Genomic DNA, 22571 nt, shown 5'->3' on the forward strand with positions numbered 1-22571 from the left:
GGGTAGGGAAGAGTTCTTACTAGATGATACAAATCTGGGCCCATATTCACAAAGAATCTCAAGGCTAAAAGTAGCTCCTTACAGGCAAATTTAGGAGCAATGTCTAAAAATAATGGGCTAATTTTTGAACATAAGAGTTATTCACAAAACATTTTAGGCTTAAAAGTAGTACCTAAGTCTGGGAGACCTTAGAGGTAGTCCAGAGGACTCCTAACTCACTAAGACCTAGTCACAGCCAAATGTTTTGGAGACGCTAAATGACAGGGAACGATTAAAACGATGTCAGATGGACTGCAAAGGGATTGAAGTTGTGGTTGAGTTGGTGAGGGACGCAGTAACATCCCTAACCAACCGAAACAATCCAATAACGGAGGAGTTAAAATGTCATCACTGGCAACATCAAATGGCAACACTCCGGTATTTGGCTACAGGGAAAATACAGCTCTCCACACAGGACTCGAATTTACTGTCATTATCCCCCAGGTCGATCACACGCGCTTGCTGGAACAGCACAATGGTTGGATATGGATATTTTTAATATAATAAGTGGTGAGCCTGTTGAAAGATGGAAAAATGTTCCTTACTGCATGCTGCCATGCATGTAATCCATCTAATAATCTTTCGAGATTTCGCTCCTCTGATGAGCTCCTGAATTTGCACCCAAAATGCTGTCAAAACTTTCATTTATAATTCCCAATGCAACCTCCATAATTCTCGACTGCGGAAAAAGGCAGGAAAAAAGGTGTGGAAAACACAAAAAACCTTAAGAAAAACAAAAAACGACCCCAAATCACAGAGATGCTGATTCGCATGGGACTAATATTATCAAATGACCTCTGTGTTTGGTGAAATACGGTAATTTGCGGTAATTTTTACTTTACAAATTACGGACATAGCAGATTCGCACGGGACTAAGATCACAGATGACCTCCACAATTATTACAAATTACTGGAGGTCCCCAGGTTATACTAGTCCTGTGCGAATAGGACTTTTGTCAATCAGAAAAAGTTGCATTCCATCAATGTCTTTGACACGTGTTACAATATACTGGACATTGTTGCAAGATGGCCCGGATCAACAGCCGATTCCCGAATTTTAATGGAGAGTGGTTTGATGCAGCTTTTTGAGCAAATGCCGCTTTTATTGGCAATTCACGTTTTTCATCGCAATCTTCTAATTTGTAATTTTTGTCTGAAGCATTTTTGTTTGGGGGGGTGCATTTAATTCTCCTCATTAATACATTTCTTTATCCAATATCTTTTCATAGGCTTTGTCATGGGCTTGTAGGCAGCTTCCTTATTTCCACTTCATGCATTGCACAGCCTAAATGACTTTTCAATGGGCTGCCCTGTCACTCAACAACTAACAACTCAGCTCTAAGTGCGTCCTTATAAAATGACGTCATCCATAGCAACAGAGAGTTACTTCTAGTTTAGGAGTTCACTGTTTTCATAACTAAAAGTAGGTCTCAGCGGCTTTGTGAATTGCTTTTAAGAAATGACTACTACATAAAAACTTTTAGTCCAATTTAGGAGTACTACTAACGCTAAGATAAAAGTCTTTGTGAATACGGGCCCTGAGCATTTCAAAGAAACTATTGAGCTCTTTGGACCACACCTAAAACGTTGACTTGTTTGATCTTTCTTCAGGTACACAGCAGCAGGTTGACAAAGCCCTGTCCTTGATTGGGAAGAAGTTTAAGGATCTGGACCTTACCAACCTGTATGCACCTCCACCACCCCCACTCACATTACCATCACTACCCATGACTTCCTGGGTAAGGACAGGCTCTCTGGCTACTCTTTGCCATTGTTTATTTTGAGACTTTTAGCTGCTACAATATAGCTTGCAAATCTGAAAATGCCAGCATTTTAATGCTTTTCAGCATATGTCAACCCAAAAGCAATGGCTGGGCTTCATGGCTAGGAGATTATAATTGTATTGCTATAACAATCAGATTGTGTCATCTGTAGCAGTGCTGCCTTCCTTAACAATACCTACAACTTTAGTTTGTAACTGATGTAGCAATCATGCCAACGATGAGCAAAAGGAAATTTGTGTCAGAACAAGATTATTAAATGACACAACAATGACAAAATATATGATGAAAGCCCCTTCACCCTATACCCTTGTTTTTCTTCATTATTTGACTTACTTCCCCACCAGTCAAACTCCAAAATGCAAAAAAATTTAAAAACCCCAAAATTAAACCAAAGAAATTGCAGATAGGTTTATATTTATTTCAGGCAGGATAGCTGCAATAATTTCATCTAGATCCATACATGTAAGGCTAATAGTAAAGCTTCCACATCAAGCGCTACAACCTTCGCAAGGTATTTTAATTCCTATGTTTTTCTTGACCAGTGCATTATGTTATAGGATATCACTGAATTTCTCCTTTTCTTTATGTTTGGTGATCTCTGGGGAAAAAAAACGAAACGGACAGAAACAAAGGAAACTGTGCATCTGGCACTGCACTAGTATAATGAAATTTAGGATGCTGCTTTTTAAAATTATTTTATTATGCTTTTAGTTCCCTGTCTGGCTGTACATCTTTATGTATGTCCATCCCATTTTTGTGAATGTAATCTCTTCAGAACACATTCAGGGAATTTCTTCAAATCTGACACATTGGTCCAATTTGACTCAAGAATGAACTGGTTTAGTTTTAGGGGCTCAGGCACCATAACTTTGAAACAGAAGGGGAGACCGTAACCAGATTTGATTTGGTCCAATACGAAAGAGGTGACAGTAACCTTGACTGCTCACCTTGAAACTGTGCTGATAGTAGAGATTTTCCTAGATGCTTCTACGTTGAACATGTGTCTGAATCATCCATGTTTTTTTTTAGAATTTGTACATTCTCTATATGTTCTAAAAGAATCAGCTTTATTCACCAAACATGTGAACACATACACAAAATTTGACTGCTTTTTGTTTTTCAAAGTGAACTTGCACACTTGTAATGTGCAGCAGTAGCTGCAAGATTATTTTTGCTGATGATTTGCATTGCACCATGTTTCTATCAGAAACCATTTTTATAGAGTGAAGAGAACTTAGTGAAGATGTTGAGAACTTCCATTTTAATAACTACACTTTAAAAAAAAAAAAAAAGATTTCTCTTTAATACATACTGTATATAAAAAAAAGTGTCTTGACAGAAATGCATGTAAACTGCAACATGCATGGAGATGTGTGACCATGACATGTACTACTTTTTTTAGATGATGTGTAGATTAATTGTAGGGTAGACAGTAAGCCATTTACTGGAAGAGTTGACACTTTTCTTCTCTTCTGTAATTTTTCCCCTCAGCTTCTGCTTCCCAGTGGAGTGACGGTTGAAGTGATAGTGGTAAACATTGTGTCAGCTGGTCATGTCTTTGTTCAGCAGCACACCCATCCCACTTACCATGCTCTGAGAAGCCTTGACCAGCAGATGTTCCTCTGCTACTCCCAGCCGGGGACTCCTGCTTTGCCCTCACCTGCTGAAGGTAACTTTGGTCACACTGTGGGTTTAAAGTCAAAGTATACCATCATAATATCTGCAGTTTTAGACATGGTTTGCCCAGTAAATCTTTGACCCCATAGGCAGCTAGAATGGCATCTTAAACAACCCTAAAAAAATCCTGTAGTTGCATTAATGGACATATGACAACTAGTTGGGGAGGGGAATTTGACAGGTATTTAATTTTAAAAATTAGAAAAATAGTTAATCGGAAACTACAGTTTAGAATATGCTGGAATAATGTTTGTTGGCAATGTTATTAAAGATGCTGCACATCTCCAACCAAATGCAATAATGCCATAATAGCAAAAAAATTAAAGTGATAACAATATTATAATAGTGTTGCCATAAAAATGTCAAAATTAAAACCTGTAAAAATGCAACAGTGATATCTGTTGCAACCCAAAAGAATAATCACACTATTACAATCTTCTCTTGCTTTAATCTGCTACATATCATACTCCTCAGTGATGTGCACCTTTTACAATGGTTTTATGCACGTTAATATGAAATGGATTAACAGGCCTACTGAAATTACCAGCATGAACAATGTGTGTGTATATATAAGCAAATAAATATAACGACTATCTACATGTGAATAGGCTTTGTAGCAAGACGACCTGTGTTTTCTTACATTTTGTCATTTAAAGTATGGCTTATAATTTGTTCAACAGATGTTAATTACATGAAATGAAATTGATAATTGCATCTTGCTCAATAGAGACTAAATTTCTATGATTATGCCTATAAATTGAAGGCCTGTCCGTTGACTGTTATCACTTAGATTGCATTTTTAAGTCTTTTCTGATCAACCAACCAAAGCTTGAATAAAACTAGTGCATTGCCTGTAGGAAGCATGTATTCCTATAGAAAAGTGGGAGTTTAAGTAGCTTTTTCATGGATGGCCAAATGAGGTTGTGTTTGAAGGTGGGACGTCAGCGATATAATTGGCTATTTTTGACTACTTTTGATTTCACCATTATATTTCACCCTAAAAACTAGTTACCTTGCCTTGTTTGATGTGACAGTACGGTTATTTTTTCATTTTTACATACTATATTAACACTATAGACCTAAAATCACAAAATAACATAAAATCCGAGTAGGATAGGTAAGAAGTTCAATTTTTTTACTGTGAAAACCACAAATATGTTTAATGAACCAATTGCTTTAGTTATAATGCAAATATAAATAGTTGTTTGCTAAAATTGTGCACAAGAAATTTACAAAGTTATGTATAACTATTTCCATTTAAATGCATGCAGTGCCTCAGGCTCAGGGCTCCTTAGCTCATTCCTGGCTGTTCCACATTCAGCAGTCTCCTCCTTGTTTTGAATCTTAACACAAAAAAACAACTCCCCTACACACTAAACACACTACACTAAACACTACATAACACACTAACTATACACTCAAAACAGGCTATATGTCACAAATCTCTTAACTCTCATAACTCGCCATCTCTGTCGCTGTCTGTATCATCCCCGGCGTCCCTCACACAACTTCCTGTTCCTCAGCAACCAAACTTGCTGCTTGGACACTTTCGTGACAAAAGCCCATTTTTACCATTTCTTCCTGCACCAGACATAAAGCAAACATGACGGCAATGTCCGTGAAAAAGCGTGGCCGACATTATTTACCCTAAGTCCGGTTTTGGACGTGTCAGTGCGTCTGGTCTGTCTACTCGGGAGGTGGGCCGTGTGGGAGGGCTAGCAGCTAGCTACACACAAACATCCATAGATTCCAATTCCACTTTCTTGTCCTCATGTATCCGGACCTCCTCAGACCTGAAAAGACTTGGTCCGGACCCATTTAGTCTCATTAATCCACAACAGTCAGTTTAGATGCACAAAATGGGACCGAACCGCCGGCAAAATCCCAGTCCAGCTCACACCACTGCAGGTATAAATCCGCTTGTTTCTTAAGGTGTGTCGTGGAGGCGGGCTGCAGTGATTGGCTCTGGTTCGCACATGGCTACGGTGTGCAGTGATTGGCTCTGGTTCGCACATGGCTACGGTGTGCAGTGATTGGCTCTGGTGCGCACGTGACTGTGATGGCTATGGTTAACAATGCTCGCGGAATTCGTAAAGAATTTCTGAAATAAATTATTAACGGTATCAGTGTAGTCCAAACAGATGCGACGTTGTACACCCTTGAACCACGCAGCAGCCATGTTGAGCCATGTTGTTCAGGTCAGTCTGATCTTGATCTCCAGAGATATTTGAGGCACATACACACAGACAGACAGATTCCTTGCTTTTATAGAGGGATGTATATTATCATATGTAATATTTTAAGTGTTGTCCAAGCAGCTACAGTGTCTATCAAACAGTCATCATGAACTCCCCTGCATGGGCTTGGAATGAAAATTTGTCTACTATTGTACAGAAATAATAATTTTATTATTTTTTTCAAGAGAGGAATTATCCAAGTGACCATTTTTATCCTCTAGCTAATTATCAAGTTAAATATCCAACATGCTTATAACGTCAAGGTCTGCAGTGGAAGAGGACGGTAAAATATTTCCTTTCTCTAACACTGGATTTATTTATACCAACGGTTTTACATGAAATTGGGTTTTTTTGAATATAGAATAACAAACTAGATGTTTCTGATACTCTTCAACTCACCGTCAGTCATAGGCGACATTTTTGTCATTTTTAACTAATTCATGGCTGCTTCGGAGCGACACACAGACCACGTGTGTGTGTTTGTGTGCATGTGTTTGTGTGCACATGCACGTGTGTGTGCATGTGCAGGAGCCTCCTAGGGCATGAAGTGCACTGCTCCAGGTTTGAAAATAGCTTTATATTATTTTTTTTCAGTAATACAGCCCTGAATTAGCATTACTGAAGTCATTAAAAGTAATGCAAACAAAAAAGACTGACTGGAATTTTGGTATGTGCTGGAAAGGCGAAAATATTTTTTCATTCCATCTTTAGACTATGGCGAGTCGCCACAGTCTCCTCACTGTATGGGAAACACTGTGGAAGGTTAATGGCACATGTTTAAATCTCCCTAGAGCAGGCCGTCCTCATAAACTGAGTGATCATGCAAGGAGAATGGTCAGAGAAGGGCCACCAAAGACAACTCCTACAGAGTAGTCGTGGGTAAGAGACTCTGCATACAACAACTGTTGTCCGGGTTCTTCACCAGTCAAAGCCTGTTGGGAGAGTGGCAAAGAGAAAGCCACTGTTGAAGAAAGCTCATTAAACTGCCAAAAAGTTTCGTTTTTGTCTCATCAGACCAGACACTATGTTTGGCATACACCAAACACAGCAAAATTATATGTAAATCCTAGAAGACAACCTGATTCAGTGTGCAAGATAACTATGACTCGGTAGAAGATGTATTTTTCAGTGAGACAATGAGTTGAAGCATACAGCAAAAGCTACACAGACACGAATTAAAGACAACAAGGTGAATGTTATGGTGTGGCCGAGTCAAAGGCCAGACCACAATCCAATAGAGAATTTGTGGCTGGACTTGAAAAGGGCTGCTCACACCCGATCCCTGTGCAGCCTGACAGCCTGAGTAGTTTTGCAAAGAAGAATAGAGTAAAATTGCAGTTTCCAGATGAGCAATCCTGACTGAGTCCTACCCACACAGACTCAGTGCTGTCAAAGTTACCACCAGATCTTGTTCAGGCTCAGAATAAATACCTTAATAAACAGAATTGATAATCTGTTGTCCACTGCAAAGTTTGTTTGATGGCGGATGCAACTGAAAGCAACACAACCAGATTATTTCCACATGTCAAACAGAGGCGTGCTTCTCACTATGAGAAGCACAAGACTGTGGCTGCCCACAAACACCTGCTAAAAAGCAGCCAACATTACGGGCTCATTTTCTCATTGTGACCCATATGACAAAGCAGCTATTACAGATGCAGTCGCCTTACATATCACTACAGATATGTGCCCAATGGAAAAGCTGTGGACTATCCAGATGCTGAAACTTTGGACCCAAGGGATGTGCCACCAAGCCACAAGTATTTTGCTGCTTTGCCTTACCTTTACAAATATACTCATGAAAGGATTGCTAGAGAGGTGGAGGGGGTGTCATTTTACTCCACTGTTGTTTTACAACAGACCTATGGTCCAGCCAAACCATGCAGTTCTACACAAGTTTGATGGTACGGAAATTGATTTTTTTGTAATAGCATGCAATATGACATGTTCTATTTATGTTTACAGAAATGCTTTATCAAAAAAGGTTAGGAACACATTATTTGTCAAGAGGAGGCACTTTTATTTAGTATTTCAAGTGAGTTTGAAGGTGAAGGGTTTATAAACATAAACATTTTGCTTACAATAAAAGCATTCAAATAAAAGTTTTTCAAATGACGACTTTTTCGTCCCAAATGATCCCATTTTTCACTGCCTGGCCATACCCCAAAACTCACCAAACCTGAAATAAACATCACACCTGCCGAAAAAATTTCATAATCTATTGTCGTCCTCCATTTCCACCACTAGAATAAAATATAGAATATCTTTATTGTCAATATAACAGGTACAACGAAATTAGGTGCAGTCCAATATAGGTGGTGCTATAATCAAGGAATGTGCGTTTTGGCTTCTAACTCATGTACTTTGTCGCACATTCAAAAACCTTTTATCTACGCGTTAACTGAATTGTGCTGAATATCGTCATATAGGCCACGTCCATTTCCGCTTACTGTTTTTTTTTCCACAAATTCGCCAAATGTCACAAACCTACTTTTCCGAATTCCTCCCAGGCGATTTCACCCATTTCCACTAAACTTTGTCAGGAGGGTCCACAGATGCTGTGTGCAAAGAGTTATTGATAATTTTAATATTCCAAACAATACTCAAGTTATTTAATAACTTCCTGTACATTTTGCCCAAAACACAAAGTGTTGCATATCTCCACATTGGTCTGTCCGAATGACATGAGACCCAGGTGACAAATGCTGATGCAATTTTGAATATAACTACCTTGTCTACTGCTCACCATATGCTGTACTTTTTGGTTTTAACAGTACTTCTGTCCTTGTGTTCAGTTGGTGTGATCTGTGCAGCTCCAGCAGTGGAAGGAGCTTGGTGGCGAGCTCAGGTCATCACCTTCTATAAAGAAACCAGTGAAGTGGAGATCAGATACGTTGATTATGGGGGCTATGACAGAGTTAAGATTGACTCACTGCGGCAAATAAGGTGAGTGTCAGACGTCGCACAAGTATAAAAAAGGATGTAGTCCAAAAGAACAGCACCATAGAGAATACATGAGGTCATGTGGTTCTCTGAGTATGGTTTCCCTCCTATCCTGATCAACAGCTGTACGAAAGCATGTCTGATTCTGCCACCTGGGACAGTTTCATTGAACTGGATTCAGGAGTAGTCCTAGACTGAAGATGGTTTAAAATACATATGCCTGCTGAATTTTGTTTGAGTGTTGAACCAAGTCCAATACCTGTCTGAGTAACCATCTATACTCTATGCATATGATCATAGAAATGAATTTCTGAATTTGATTTAGAGGGTTGTTTTCTACTAAAAACCAACGTGAGGAGGTTTTATTGCTTGATTTTTTTATTTTTTTTTATTTTTTTTATCTGACTTAATTGTTATTGCATTATTGTACTGGCAGTCATTCAGAGACCAAGGCCACATTTACACATAGCCGGGTATTTAAAAAAACAAATATTCACCCCCCTCTGTTTCAATAATAACATTGTGTATAACATCGTTTTCCAAAAAGTTGTCATTTACATCAACCCACATAAATACGCTGTCGAGCCCCATTATAACTATGCAAAACCTATGGGTGACAGTGTAGGGAGAAGGATAAAGCCATGCAAGCCAATCTGAATCCTCAAATCGGCAACAATGAATATCAAGAGCAACTTCCTGTTCCTTTCAAAACAACAAATATGGCGCAAGATTTGTTCATGTGGACAGACAGCGAAGGATTCCATCCCTCCTTCCATCGCCACATCTGCTTCGTCCTTAGTGGAAGTCTTGAAGTAGACATTCAAGATGTTGATGGAAGTGTGGCCATCACCCCCACACTGAAGCAGAGGAGAGACCTGCTTCAGGTATGTATTTATTGTCATATCATTGTTATGTATGTATTGTTTTTTTTTTGGATAGATAGATAGATAGATAGATAGATAGATAGATAGATAGATAGATAGATAGATAGATAGATAGATAGATAGATAGATAGATAGATAGATAGATACTTTATTGATCTCCTAGGGGAAATTCAGGGTCCTAGTAGCTTAAAGATAGAGACATCACACAATACATACACATACAACATAAGACGGATTGTAAAAAAGAGATCTATATGAATAATATAGTCAATAAAGATACAATGAAAAGGATACTTAATAACATCAAAGTCCACATCAATGTGCTGAGGCTGTGTGAGAAAGGGTGACAGGGCAGGGACTGACCCTGTGATTCAATTATGTTCGGTAAGGTGCTCTATGATAGTGATGGTAGTGCAACAAGGTTTGAAGTGAATTTAATCCAGGCTGGGGAAGGGAGGAATGGGGCTGTGCAGAATGTATATATGTGAAATATAAGATAAGAAATAATTCATCAGAGTAATTCATCCTGAAGGAAATGCCTGTCACAATAGTTCCGTCCATAGTGTGTAAACATACACATAAAAAAAGTAGTAGCAAAGGCAAAAATTAAAAAAAGATGAAGTTGCATCACTTGTCCTCATGTGCTATAACAGTACAACAACATTAGCATCATTAACATCTTTAACATCCATTGGTAAAAAAGATTTCCTGTGTCTCAGATGTACATTTTGGGGAGATTAGCCTTCCAATGAAAGTGTGTTTTTAATTTCTGTATTCATATAGTCTGTTGTGAATCGTGACATTTAGTTTTAAGTAATTGTTCATAGACTGATTATGCTGAGGGAAATATAGGCCGTCATTCAAGATGGTAATATCAAATGTGATTATTTTTGGATAGGTCTACTTCTGGAAATGAGCATGTTTTGATACATTTTCTTTGGTCTGCTCTGTAAAGGCTAAACTGAAGGGACACCAGCATGAACGGATAAAGAGGATGCTGCCTGCAGAGGCCCAGTGGCTGAATGCCATTGAGGATGACAGAAATGGCAAGAAGAAACTCGTGGAAATTATTGAGAACTCAAAAAATAAGGCATCCGAGAATTTCTCTAAAATAATAAATACCCTGGATAGGCTAACATCATCGATTGCAGATGGGTTTGCTTTCCTGCGGCAAGTTGTGCAGACACCGCCACCTCCACATTACAATATCCCATTTGAGGGAAGAGGTCGTTGTGGATCTGTGTATTCACACACAACACCACCAGGGTTCTAAATTAAAGGTCCCATATTATACAGTTTTTCATCAATTTCACACAGCTGTCAGAGGTCCAACAGCTCTGTATTCGATATGCATTGCCCCAAACTCATCATGGTCCTGAATTTCAGCTGTCTAAAAGTTGCTCTATTCAAAGCCGTCTGTTTCTGTGCCTGCACCTTTAAATGCCAATGAGCTCCATCTGTCAATGCCTACTTGGAGAGCCCTGCCTGCTAAATCACTCTCAAGGAGAGGATTCCCCTTGCATTGGCAGTAGCATTGTGCTAATGTTTACGGTGGATGTGTATATATGTGTATTGCTATGGCTCGCGGAGAATTATTTGTTCAACCGAACCAGTTTGACCCAGAATGGGACCCAGAAGGAGAGGCTCCTCAAGAAGTACAGACTCTGCGGCTGCAGCAGGACGTTTCAGAATGGTTAGTGTGTCTGTTATGTTAGTTTGTTCGTATCTGTTGTTACAGTTACTACCATGAAGCTAATGGCTAACAGCTAGCGAAAGCTGTGTTTGTCTCCAACACAGTCTCCAAACTCTTGGACACTGTTAGCATCATCTCTGTCTCCAGTCTGCACGTTTCCAGACTTTTTACAGAGACAACCAAGCTCCATTGTAATATCATTAACATTAAACTCGCTTCAGACTCCATTGCGTAGTGGACCGAAGTGGAGCTAACTAGTTAGCTGATTCTCAGCTGACTTCACCATACTCGTAGGCAACTATAAATACTATTAAACCGCGGCGACACTTTTCAGTGGCTCGGGTGCAGTTGCTGGATCCGGTATGGTCGGGACTGATCCTTTTACGAGGGTCAGTGTCGAGGCAAAGCCAGCTTTGTACTGACCCTCGTTACTGATGTAGTCCGATGTGAGGCGATTAACACACACACACAAGCTAACACGAACCGTAGCCGGCACGTTGTTGTTAAAAATGAAACACAACCACTGTCTCTTCTGTTGTTCTGTTACCAGTGGGTGGGCTGCAGAGACCATGAAGGAATCACTTGTTTTCCTCATTCTGGGAGTTGGCAGGCTCAGGGAGGACCAGCTTATATATGTAGAGACCAGAGAAAATGTGTTTTTTATGATATGGGACCTTTAATTTTTTTGATTACCAGCCAATCAGAATTTCCACCAGCCAAATTTTTTCCAGTGAAGATAAGAGAGATTTGATAAGAGAGATGAGTGCCGCTTAATGAATTATTTTAACATTTTGGATTTTATTAACACAATCCGAGTACAATACATACACATACAGTACATATACATACAACAAAAAAATCATTTATTTTTAATTTTGATAATTTCAGAGCTCTACTGCATTAAATTTCTTCAGCACTCTCTGTGGAAGCATGTATGTCACTCTGTATTGTATTAAATGCACTGATTCTGAAACATGTAAATAGTAATGTTAACGTTAATTCACTTACTCACATCCATGCAAAGTCGGTGAAAGGCCTGCCCTTTTTTCCGATGGCGTGGACATTTCGAAAAAGTAGCTGCATCTTCTCCAGCTCACATTTTTTTAATAAAGAAAGGCTTCTCCCAGCAAGGCTCTCTTCAATACGACTTGTTTTGGTAGATTTAATCCTTAGGCTCTCCTGATGACTCCGGGCACTCTCATGGTCCTTTACAGCCTCGACTTTAAAATGATTACCATATTTTCACGACCATAGGGCGCACCGGGTTATAGGGCGCGGTTTCAGTTACGGGTGCTTTTTCTGTATTTAACAAATACATAAGGCGCACTGGACCATAGGGCGCGGGCATGGTAAAACACACCGGTAAAACATGCATGCTAGTGTGTGTATTTAAAAAGGCAGCGGGAGCAAAACTGAGTTTGGTTGTGCTTTATTGAAATCCTGGCCCGGATGGAAAGATGGCACCGTTTCATGAAGCGAAAGCACCAAGACAGACCTCCTTGAAAATGTTCAATTATCATTTCTTCCGCTAGCGTTACTGCCCTTAGTCGTATGGTGACTGTAGAGACGCTTCTTCCAGCTGTCCTTTGACCGGCAATCCATTGCTTGAGTCGGTCTTCCGACTCGGGCCATCTCGCCTTGTGTCCGCGGAAACTCAGCTGCGTCTTCTTGACCTGTCGCAGCTCGTTTTCCATCTTCCTCCACTTGCGAACCATGGATTCATTGATATTGTATTCCCTCGCGGCTGCTCGATTCCCATGTTCCACCGCGTAACTGACAGCTTTCAGTTTAAACTGTGCTTCGTAAGCGTGTCTCTTTGCCATTATCGGGGTTGCCAAAACAATGACGCACATACCGGCACAACGTTCTCATCTAGTCCTCTGTTACCTCCGCCTTACAACAACAACAATAACGCTCACACTTCACCCTTCAACGTTCTCATGTAATCCGCCTTACAAAAAAACAACACATTAGGCGCACTGCACTATAGGGCGCCCCGCACATTTTGGAGAAAATTTGAGACGTTTAGGTGCCCCTTATGGTCGTGAAAATACGGTAGTTCCCACTACGAAATTGTTTGTTTTGTTTTTTTTCTTTTGCGTACATGCAGCAGTCCCTTCAAAACATGGAGACATTTTCGTGATCAAACACAAGCCATTCACGACCCATCACCCATTTGACATTGAACTGTCTTTTTTTTCATTTCGCACACAATGTTGTTGAAATTCTCAATCTCATCCCCTGCCTCCTTCCTCTTCTCGCCCCCAGACATCTGTCCAACCAACCACCGCCGCATTTAGTTTAAGTTTAGGCTACTTTTTAATTTATTTTAGCTAGCTCCCTCCCTTCTTTTGATAGTTTCTGTTCTGTTCATTCATTCTTTTTCTTCTTCTTTGTGTTTTCTGTTTCTCATGCTGATGAGTTGCACTGCCTGCGTGCAGCCAATGGGTGTCTCATCACGTAGCATCACGACAGTGTTCATGGGAAATGTAGTCAGTACTGCCCAGGGAGCGAGAACGGTAGTGCGGATCTGACTGACATGATTGCCTCATGCATCACTGACCAAACTGGCTAGTAAGTTTTTATTAACATCCAGCAAAAGGATTTTTAACCCGCATTTGGCGGGTTGGCGGTGGTTGATTTAGAACCCTGGCCACCACAACACTCACACTATTTCCTAAATTCAGTGCCAATTCAGAGCTCATTCCCATCCAACTTGTCGACTGACAACAGAGCACCCAATGCAGTGCCACTCGGCAACATAACTGATTTGACATACAAACCTGTTTAGTGCATGCAGGGTCAGTATTCATACACCCAAGCCCTTAAAGAATATTAGAGATATTGGTATAAAAAGTTTGAATTGATGTGCAGTTGTGATTTGTAAAAAAAAAAAAAAAAGATTTTGCCAATCGCTATTGTATTTTGGGGACTTGTTTTTTTTAGTTTGAAATGTTACCCTCAGCATATCCAATATTTTTGTACCAAGAGTTTAAAAATGGGTTCTATATAGGTAGCCTCGAGTTAAGGGCTCTTGAAGTATTTCTTTACTTGAAAAGTGTTTTTTTTTGTTGTTGTTGTTTGTTTTTTTTTTAACTTCAAAAGTGACTTTTGAAGGGGCAGCTTATATGCATTACTTTTGTCAATTTGTGAATTCCTCTTGAAGTCTAAGTTTACTTGAAATATGCCTTTACTTTATTTTACAATTTTCACTACAGATGCCACTTATTTGTACTACTATGCTTGTCTGAAAACAGACAATTTGATTTTTTTTCTGTCAAATGTCAGATCTCTTCAGAAGTAAAATGTCTGAAAAATGAAGATGTGTGTCTGTGATTATTCAGTATGGGTCAAACCAGATCAACCTATTATAGAAAGCGTTCACACAAGACCATTTAGAATTTCTGATTCTTTATGTGGATAATGGCATTCTACCAAACAACTAACATTTACACTTGGCAATGTCAGTACATCCAAGTGACTTATAAATGTGTACAATGTAAAGAACAGAAAACTGTAAACACATTTGCTTTAACGTGTTGTAAAATAAATGCTTAACACCTTGAAATATAGCCAAAACATACTGCCTAAGTACTGGCATGTAAGGAGCACACAGTTTTTGAGTCTGTGATGGACATAGTTTACAATATTTTGACTATGATAATGAGAACGTTAAACATTGAGATGTCATACAATGTTATACTGTTATATTCACAACCCCACGCACACACACACAATGGAGAGAAGATTGTCCCTTTAATGGATACAGGAATTGAGTGAGGATTCACCTGACCCTCTTCTCTTCTGATGTCATGCAGTCTCCTCTGGTGGCTGCTTCTGTGTCCGGCTGGTTTTCCCTGTCGTGTTGAATTGCCGCAGCAACATTGTTGTCGTCTACCATGTCCTTGGAAGCCTCACAGTAATTGTGCAGCATGAAACATGCATAAATTACAAAAGGAAGATCAGCCAGATTAATGTCCGTCACTTTCTCAAGCTCCTACTTCTCTGTGAATTCTGTACTGTACTGTCTTTTCAAGAGGCAGTGAATGACAAGGAGCATCAGCATTGCACCTTGTCAGACTTTTAGTGCAATTAAGTTTATTTCCAGAAATTGAATAAAGAGCAGTGACATACTGACAGTTTACTGAAGCACTTGAATGCATACATATAAGATGTATAAACTGATTAGTAAGTTTCAATTTGGAGTTCATGTAAATGTATACATTACACATTTACAAACATGGGCAAAGGGTTTAAATTCTACATCTAAACAAATGTGATCTGTTATCTTACCCCATGTATCCATAACATACCTTAAGTGTTCTCTGAGGATGAATCGGTTTCTTTTTTCAGTGACACCCTAACCTTTTCTCTCCCACCACCATAGGGTGAAATGTTACAATTCTGATTCTAAGCTTCACCATGACCTTATCTTACTTTTAAAACACAAAGCTGTTGAAAAGGCATTGTTCAGAGAGAGATGTGGCTTGTGGTTGTGGTATGCTATGGCAAAGCTGCTAAAGTCAGACCCTGTAGGGGTCATAACAGGAACTACTGTTCCAGTGGTTCAAGAACATGCTGAAAAAAGGGTTGGCATAAAAAGTAAGACTTTCAATTTATAATTATGGATTATCATATGTGAAATATGTATAGTTGTATAACTACCATGTGTGTGTATAAGTGTATACTGTATGATATATATTTCCACATATTTTCTTTAACAGATTGCTCATTTTTATTTTCCAGGTCTGATTTTGTAACACTACCGTTTCAAGGTGCTGAAGTATTGCTTGATAACATCGCCCCACTTCCAGGTACAACATTGTGTTGACACATAATTTTAAAACCTGGAGCTAAGCATCCAGCACCATTTTGACAATGGCCGTATTAGTTGTCCAGTTTGTTGTCCACTTTCAGAATGCATACAAATGTAATTCTAGTTCTTCAGTGGCACTTAATTTTAAATGGGCTAGTTTTATTTTTCCTTTAAAATTGTGCAGATATTGTATGGAATTCGTGTCCATATTTGATTTTTCTTACATGATGTCTAATATCCTTCATCAGGAGAGGATCGTTTTTCACCGGAGGCCACATCAGCATTAGAGGAAATGACCAGAGGAGTGGCGTTGCTTGCACAGGTAAATCCATCTTCCTAACTGTTCATTCCAGAGTGTCTAAGTCCACTCAAACTAACTGAGCATTTGTCTTTCTCTCTGTAAAGGTCTCAAACTATGATAACAACACAGGCCTCCCACTTGTCCACTTGTGGAACATGGTTGGAGATGAGGTACAGTGATGGATACACCTTGTTTGCAAATTACCTTCATAGTTTAACAATCCTTACTGTATGTGGCACATACTTGCAGCCTTAGGGTTTTATATGTTGGTAGTTTGAAGGGTGAGGATTTCAGTAGCCATGTGGAATAGCTGTACAGATCCAAGCAAGGAGGACAGTTGCACATGATAATTCTACCTGCTGTTTCAACACATGGGGTATATTTCACAAATTCTAACAATAGGTAAGAAAATAAGTAGACGTGATTCATTTGCGGGAAATGTAGAATTTTACTTACATTGGTAAAAAAACAAAAACAGAACACAATTAAGCAAAAAGTGTAGCTGAAACTCACAGCAGTAGATGGGTGATTAAGATTCTGTAGTTGGGAGCGCCGCTTAGCTCAGCTGGTAGCGCGGGACCCATGTGCCGAGGCTCTGCAGCAGACCCGGGTTCGACTCCTGAGCCGGGCCCCTTTGCTGCGTGTCACTCCCCCTCTCTTACCCCGTTTCCTGTCACACTCTTCAGCTGTACTGTCAATAAAGCCAGAAAAGGCCAAAAGAATATTTAAAAAAAAAAAGATTCTGTAGTTGGAAAGGCCTGAATTTGCCATGTGAGCTGTTGAGTACATCAATATAAGCATTAAAACACACAAAAAAATCAAATTTTTTGTTAAATCATCTGAATCTTTCTCTTCCAGATAATATCAGTGAACCGCACTGTGGCGGAGAGGGGCCTGGGTGTTTGGGTGGATGGATTTTGAACTCCTTTCATGCTCTGACCTCATCCCCCCATTTTGTTGTGATCAGCAAGGAAACCGGTCCTCCTGGGGTCCTAGCCCACACAGACACACCATCGGATCAAAAAAGATTGTTTTTCCTTTCTTCTTCTTTTTTTTTTTTTTTTTTTTGTTGCGCTCCCTGATTCCTTTGAAAATAAATTAAAAATTGTTTGCAGGCATAATCTACCAGAACACAGCACTGCTTCAAAAATAACACAACTATCTTCTGTGGTTCTTGTACCCACAATGAACTTAAAGATGGAAAGGAAGAGATACCTGTAAAAACATTAAAAAAAAAAAAAAAAAAATCTATATTGTAATTGAATAAAGGTTCAACCAATATTTTCCCTCCCTCATCCTACCATAACTTTTGCTCTGGGCCTTTTCTCACTGACTGTGGATCATCATGCTGTATGAAAGGACGCACCTCCATCAGTCTTTGTAGACACCTGGAGACACATAGTTTTGAGTTTCATTGACACCAACTGGCTATAGTTGTCTCTAGGACTATACATTTCAAGTTGATTTTAGGGGGTGCTTGACTGGATATAATGTGGGAGACAATTCCTATAGAGAGAGCTGGATGTTGGCACACCAAGAGGGAGAGGTCAGAGGATGGCCCCTTATGGAGCACAGAGCACCCAGTTGGTCTGCCCCAGCCCTGTGGCCTCAACAGACATCAAGAGCTGCTGCTGTTGCAACTCCTGAATAGGAAAGAAGAGGGATGGGGTTGCCTTAGTGCAACCTTTTCCACCAAATAGCACTGTGTTACAGAAGTGCCAGGACTTCCAGCCTACCAGAATATATCCAGTTGAAAAGCTTTTCAAATTGAAACTTGGTTGGGCAAGACTTTCTTTCACTTTCTTTGATAGCAAGGCAACATGGCTGACGACACAGTTTGAAATCGCCAAATGCATACATGCATTCTGTTTTGAAAGACTGACATAAATGTAAAGATTGATGCTGATTTTTTTTTTCATGGCACTTCCAATCCCAAAGTTTAGAGTCCCTGAAGACCTGAACGAGTATTATTTTTTTTTTTTAAATTGCACAAAAGATTCTCCTTTTAACATTTAGAATTCATTATACAAATTCTGGACTTTGGGAACTTCATATGAAATTTGCATAACAGTCAGTTTGTCTAAATCTATTAAAACACTTGGTAAAATTTACATCTGAAAGGAAACAAAGCTGCTAGAGTTCCAGGTTAACAGATTTACAGTTACTGTCTCTGTAACCGAAATGTGTGAGCAGAGTCTCACTATTATAGTGGAAAGTTGAACTCTTAATGCAATGAGGGAACCACTAAAAACTCAGACTTACATGGGGAAAAGAACACTACACAAGATTAAGTTTGCAGTGCTGCTTTTTAGTGCGTATTAACTGTCTAAAATCCAGTTAACATCAGTTTGTGTCATTGGTGTGCATTGTAAACTGCCAGGAACATCTCTGTTCTATGAGTTCTATGCTCTTCACTGTGTGGACATTTTTGGTAAACTGAGTGTTGGAAGTGTCTGTGGTCTGTCTCCTATCAGCCTTCATGTGGCCTTTTTCTTCACATGTGAGTTAACTTTGGTTGTTAATGATTTGACACAAGCCTGGACTTCTTCAAAGGCCTAGTAACAACTCTGGTACAAACCTGAGAAATGGAAGAAGAATCATAGAAGAAGAAAGTTTTACATAGTCAGGCTCTCTTTGGAATCAGTGGCTTCACTGGGCTGGGGGGGGGGGGGGGGTACAAAAAAGTATATTCTTTGAGGGAAAAACGTATGTAATATATGTGCAACTTGAGCAGAATATGAAACAAAATACGAGTAAGGCTAAGTACATAAATAGTAGACATTGTGATGTGTTACTTATTTTGCCTGACATAGAATATTTTCTCCTTGTTTTAACAAAAATCCTAGATCTGTGATATACATAAACAGTTCTGTTGTGTATTGCTGCTAAAGCAAAGAGGAAAAGAAAAAACCTGACCTTTTTTAAGACTTTTTTTTTTGGTCAAATTTTGTCAGTTTTCATCACAAAGTTGCCTCGTTTCGGTGTAAAAGCAAATGCTGTCAGGAATTTAAAGATCTTTGTGCAATCAAAATGCCGATAGAATGATCATTCAGTGTATGGGCTATTTATTGTGAAAAATTATAACTTACTTGGTAGAAGCTCTGGCTTGAACCCAGAGTGGAAACCTGGACAACCTGGAACAACAAAATAATTCCACTGATCTATAAACACATTAGTTGTTGTCATGGTATTCTCCCCTGGTTTAAAATGAGCCAGTTTGTGATGTGGGAAAACTTAAGTTGGGCCAAAAGGAAGGCAGCCTACCCTTAAATTTCACTTCATGGTACAGCGCCAAGATGGGAAGAGCGTCCTTATTGAGAATGATCAAAATGTTATGGTGTAATTATGAGTTACTGCATTAATGTTTTGCCTTAATTCCAAAATAAAAGCGTAATGTCACTCAAGAACATCCAGTCCAAGTCTAGCAAATAAACTGCTGGTTGACAGTTGACAAGATCATTTTAGCTGTCTGCTTGGCATCAGGTCATCCTTAAGGCTGTTTCATGAACAAGTGTCAGAAGAGCAGAAGTTATTACTTGGACACAATCAAACTCCCATAACCCATGGTTTATGAACATGGAAATAAAGCACAGGTGATATCAGTTCTTAGTGAAGTTAACAGATATGTAAAGACAGCGCAGATGTAGGACCTTAAGGGAAAGCTCAGCCTGACAGTGAACCAGACAAAGGTGATGCTAACATGGAGGGCTATTTTTCAAATCAAAATTCAAATTGAAAGTCAGCCTGATTTAATGAAGTAAATCTGTTTTTTGACACTGTTGATTTTATGAAACACCCCTCTGGATTAGTTAAACCACATCTGAAGAAAAGGATCCTGCTGAGCAGGGAGAGTCACAGTCCCTCAACATGTTACAATAGCATTTTTTTCTGAATGTGTCTTGACACTGTAGTATAGGTTTATTTTTTTCAGACATTGAATCATGTTTATCCAGTGTCATGAAGTCAGACCTATTAAACCTATGTGTTTGCAATTCATATATGGCAGTGTAAGATCCGGCCTGAAAGGGCTGAATGAACTGTGTAAGGGATTGCTTTCCATTATGACTGTACTAAATAACATTAACTTGATGCATTTCTGAGGTCTTTTCTCTTTTTTTATTGAGTCTCTTCAGTGGAAATGAAATCACTGTTACTCTAGCAATAAGGCAGCTTTATTTTGACAAACTGAAGGACATGATGGGAAAGGGCTGGCCTCTAAGTGTTCCATTTTGACAAAAGAAAGTTAACTGCATACTGGTTGTCAATAGGTGAATAACACTTGCTCCTTAATAATACAGAACTTTAATAATGTATCTCAGGAATGGTTAATTTGGTGTTTGATTAGTGATTAATAAAGGGGGGGGGGGCATGATTGTGCTTTGAAAAAAAAAACTGATATTTAAGAAATTAGGCATTTTGTATTACATAACATGTATGAGTTCTTGAAGGTGTCCACATGTTGGTGCTGGAATTGGAGCAGTAGCCATATTGTCTGTTGTTGGCTTGTGCGCATCCTTCCTCTGTTGTAAATCAACATCGTTTTTAAAATCCAGATTAAATATGCCATGCAAGTATATCCCCTCTTAAAGACAACAACCCAGAGATCCTTGCAACACCTGTTTGATCAAATTAGAGTTTTGTTCATTTCACTGTAAATAAGATATTTGACTGTACTTTTCTATTACACTGGAGAGAGATATAAAGGGAACATGATTATTGTTATTATTTCTTTTGTTTCTGTTTGGTTTGTTCTGGTTCATCCTGCCTCCCCTCTTCCAGTCACTCAACGTTCTCAAGCTATGGGACTGATTTTTAAGTGTTTTAAATCATCATTTGATTATTTAAATGGGTGTTACGCTCTTGTGCCCAAAAGCTTATAACATGTACAGGTCAGTTTTTGTTAGGCTCATCTGAAGTGTGATTTGTTGATTGTACAGATCTATTAGGAGGAAAAATAAAAGTTATTGAAAGTGTTTATGGTACTTTCTTTTTCCAAGTCTTCATTCATGTAGACTTTATTGAAGGTAGATGGATATAGATAGGTTACCGTTTTAAATGAATAACTATTAACCATTTTAAAAAGATGCTCGGCTTTTAGCCTTCACTTAAATGGAAAAGTCTACAGTGTTTATAAAGAAATGGGGAAGGGAGAGAAGGGATGGCATGCAGTGAAGGGGCCATGGGCTCAAATCTAATGCCACTGCAGAGGACCCAAATTAATAATCTTTCATTTTTAAAAATATAGAATCTCCACTTGTTTTCCCTGTCTTTCAACCAAAATGTTATTCTGTGTAGTATTATTATAGCTCTATCACGTCAACAAGTTACATGATCCTGCCTAAATTAATGACTGTCACAGATTTTTAAACATATTTTGATAATAGATTTTCCATAGAAACACTATTTTAATTTCCTTGAAACTTTTTTAATTTATAAGACTCACAAGAAAAATGAAATATAAATCAGGGGGCCAAACTTTAAAAATGCATAACCTTCAATGAATCTAATGTAAGTATTTACATGATTTCTTTCAGGAAAAATACATGCCATGAATTGGGAGGTCCTAAGTAATCGGTATGAAATCACACATATTTTAAATATCTTAATTTAAAATCTCAGTGTGTAAACACACACTGAGATTTCGAACTCGGATCAGCTGTTTAGCTGATCCGAGTTCGGTAGAATCTGGCTGGTTTTGCATTACTCAAATCCTGCTATGAACAGGTGGCAAGTAAAAATCTGTAATCAACAGCCACACTGTCCACATTGACAGAATCATCATACAAAATGAATATCTTGGTCTTAATATGACCATAACTGATACTGAATACTTCCACAAATTTTCTCACATTTTAATTACCTTAAATTACCTTCCATCCATCTGACACAGTCTCAGTTACAACTGAATATCAGAAGCTTCGAGTTTATCACAGAGTGGTTGCCTGAACATACATTGTGGGAAAATCTAAGCTCCCAACAGGAACAGCTTGTCGCTGAAATCCATGTCACTTTTTCCAATTGCCCATTTATTGGTAACCTCTGTTATTGCATATCTACTGTTCATTCATCTGCTGTGCTACTTCAAGAACCCAAGGGTGAAGCTGCATGAAATAGGACAGGAAGTAAAGTAATTTGGCTTTCAAAATAAACTTGTAACGCCTGTTTAAAAAGAATATCGAGGCACTGATCACAATCAT

At 38.9% G+C, this 22571-nt stretch overlaps 1 protein-coding gene across 2 annotated transcripts in view; it reads left to right on the forward strand.

Moving 5' to 3' along the window:
* The window catches only part of akap1b (A kinase (PRKA) anchor protein 1b), a 32954-nt gene extending 11607 nt beyond the window's left edge, over positions 1 to 21347 (forward strand). For both annotated transcript variants that reach the window (XM_037073553.1, XM_037073560.1), the window contains exons 5-11: positions 1651 to 1778; positions 3315 to 3492; positions 8533 to 8683; positions 16004 to 16071; positions 16322 to 16395; positions 16479 to 16544; positions 17233 to 21347. In XM_037073553.1, the coding sequence (XP_036929448.1) occupies positions 1651 to 1778; positions 3315 to 3492; positions 8533 to 8683; positions 16004 to 16071; positions 16322 to 16395; positions 16479 to 16544; positions 17233 to 17295 (728 nt within the window). In that variant the 3' untranslated portion in view covers positions 17296 to 21347. The remainder of the gene's footprint in view (positions 1 to 1650; positions 1779 to 3314; positions 3493 to 8532; positions 8684 to 16003; positions 16072 to 16321; positions 16396 to 16478; positions 16545 to 17232) is intronic.
* The last annotated feature ends 1224 nt before the right edge of the window (positions 21348 to 22571 follow it).

The sequence above is a fragment of the Acanthopagrus latus genome, chromosome 2 (assembly GCF_904848185.1).
Source record: "Acanthopagrus latus isolate v.2019 chromosome 2, fAcaLat1.1, whole genome shotgun sequence".
In the NCBI taxonomy this organism is placed as follows: domain Eukaryota; kingdom Metazoa; phylum Chordata; class Actinopteri; order Spariformes; family Sparidae; genus Acanthopagrus; species Acanthopagrus latus.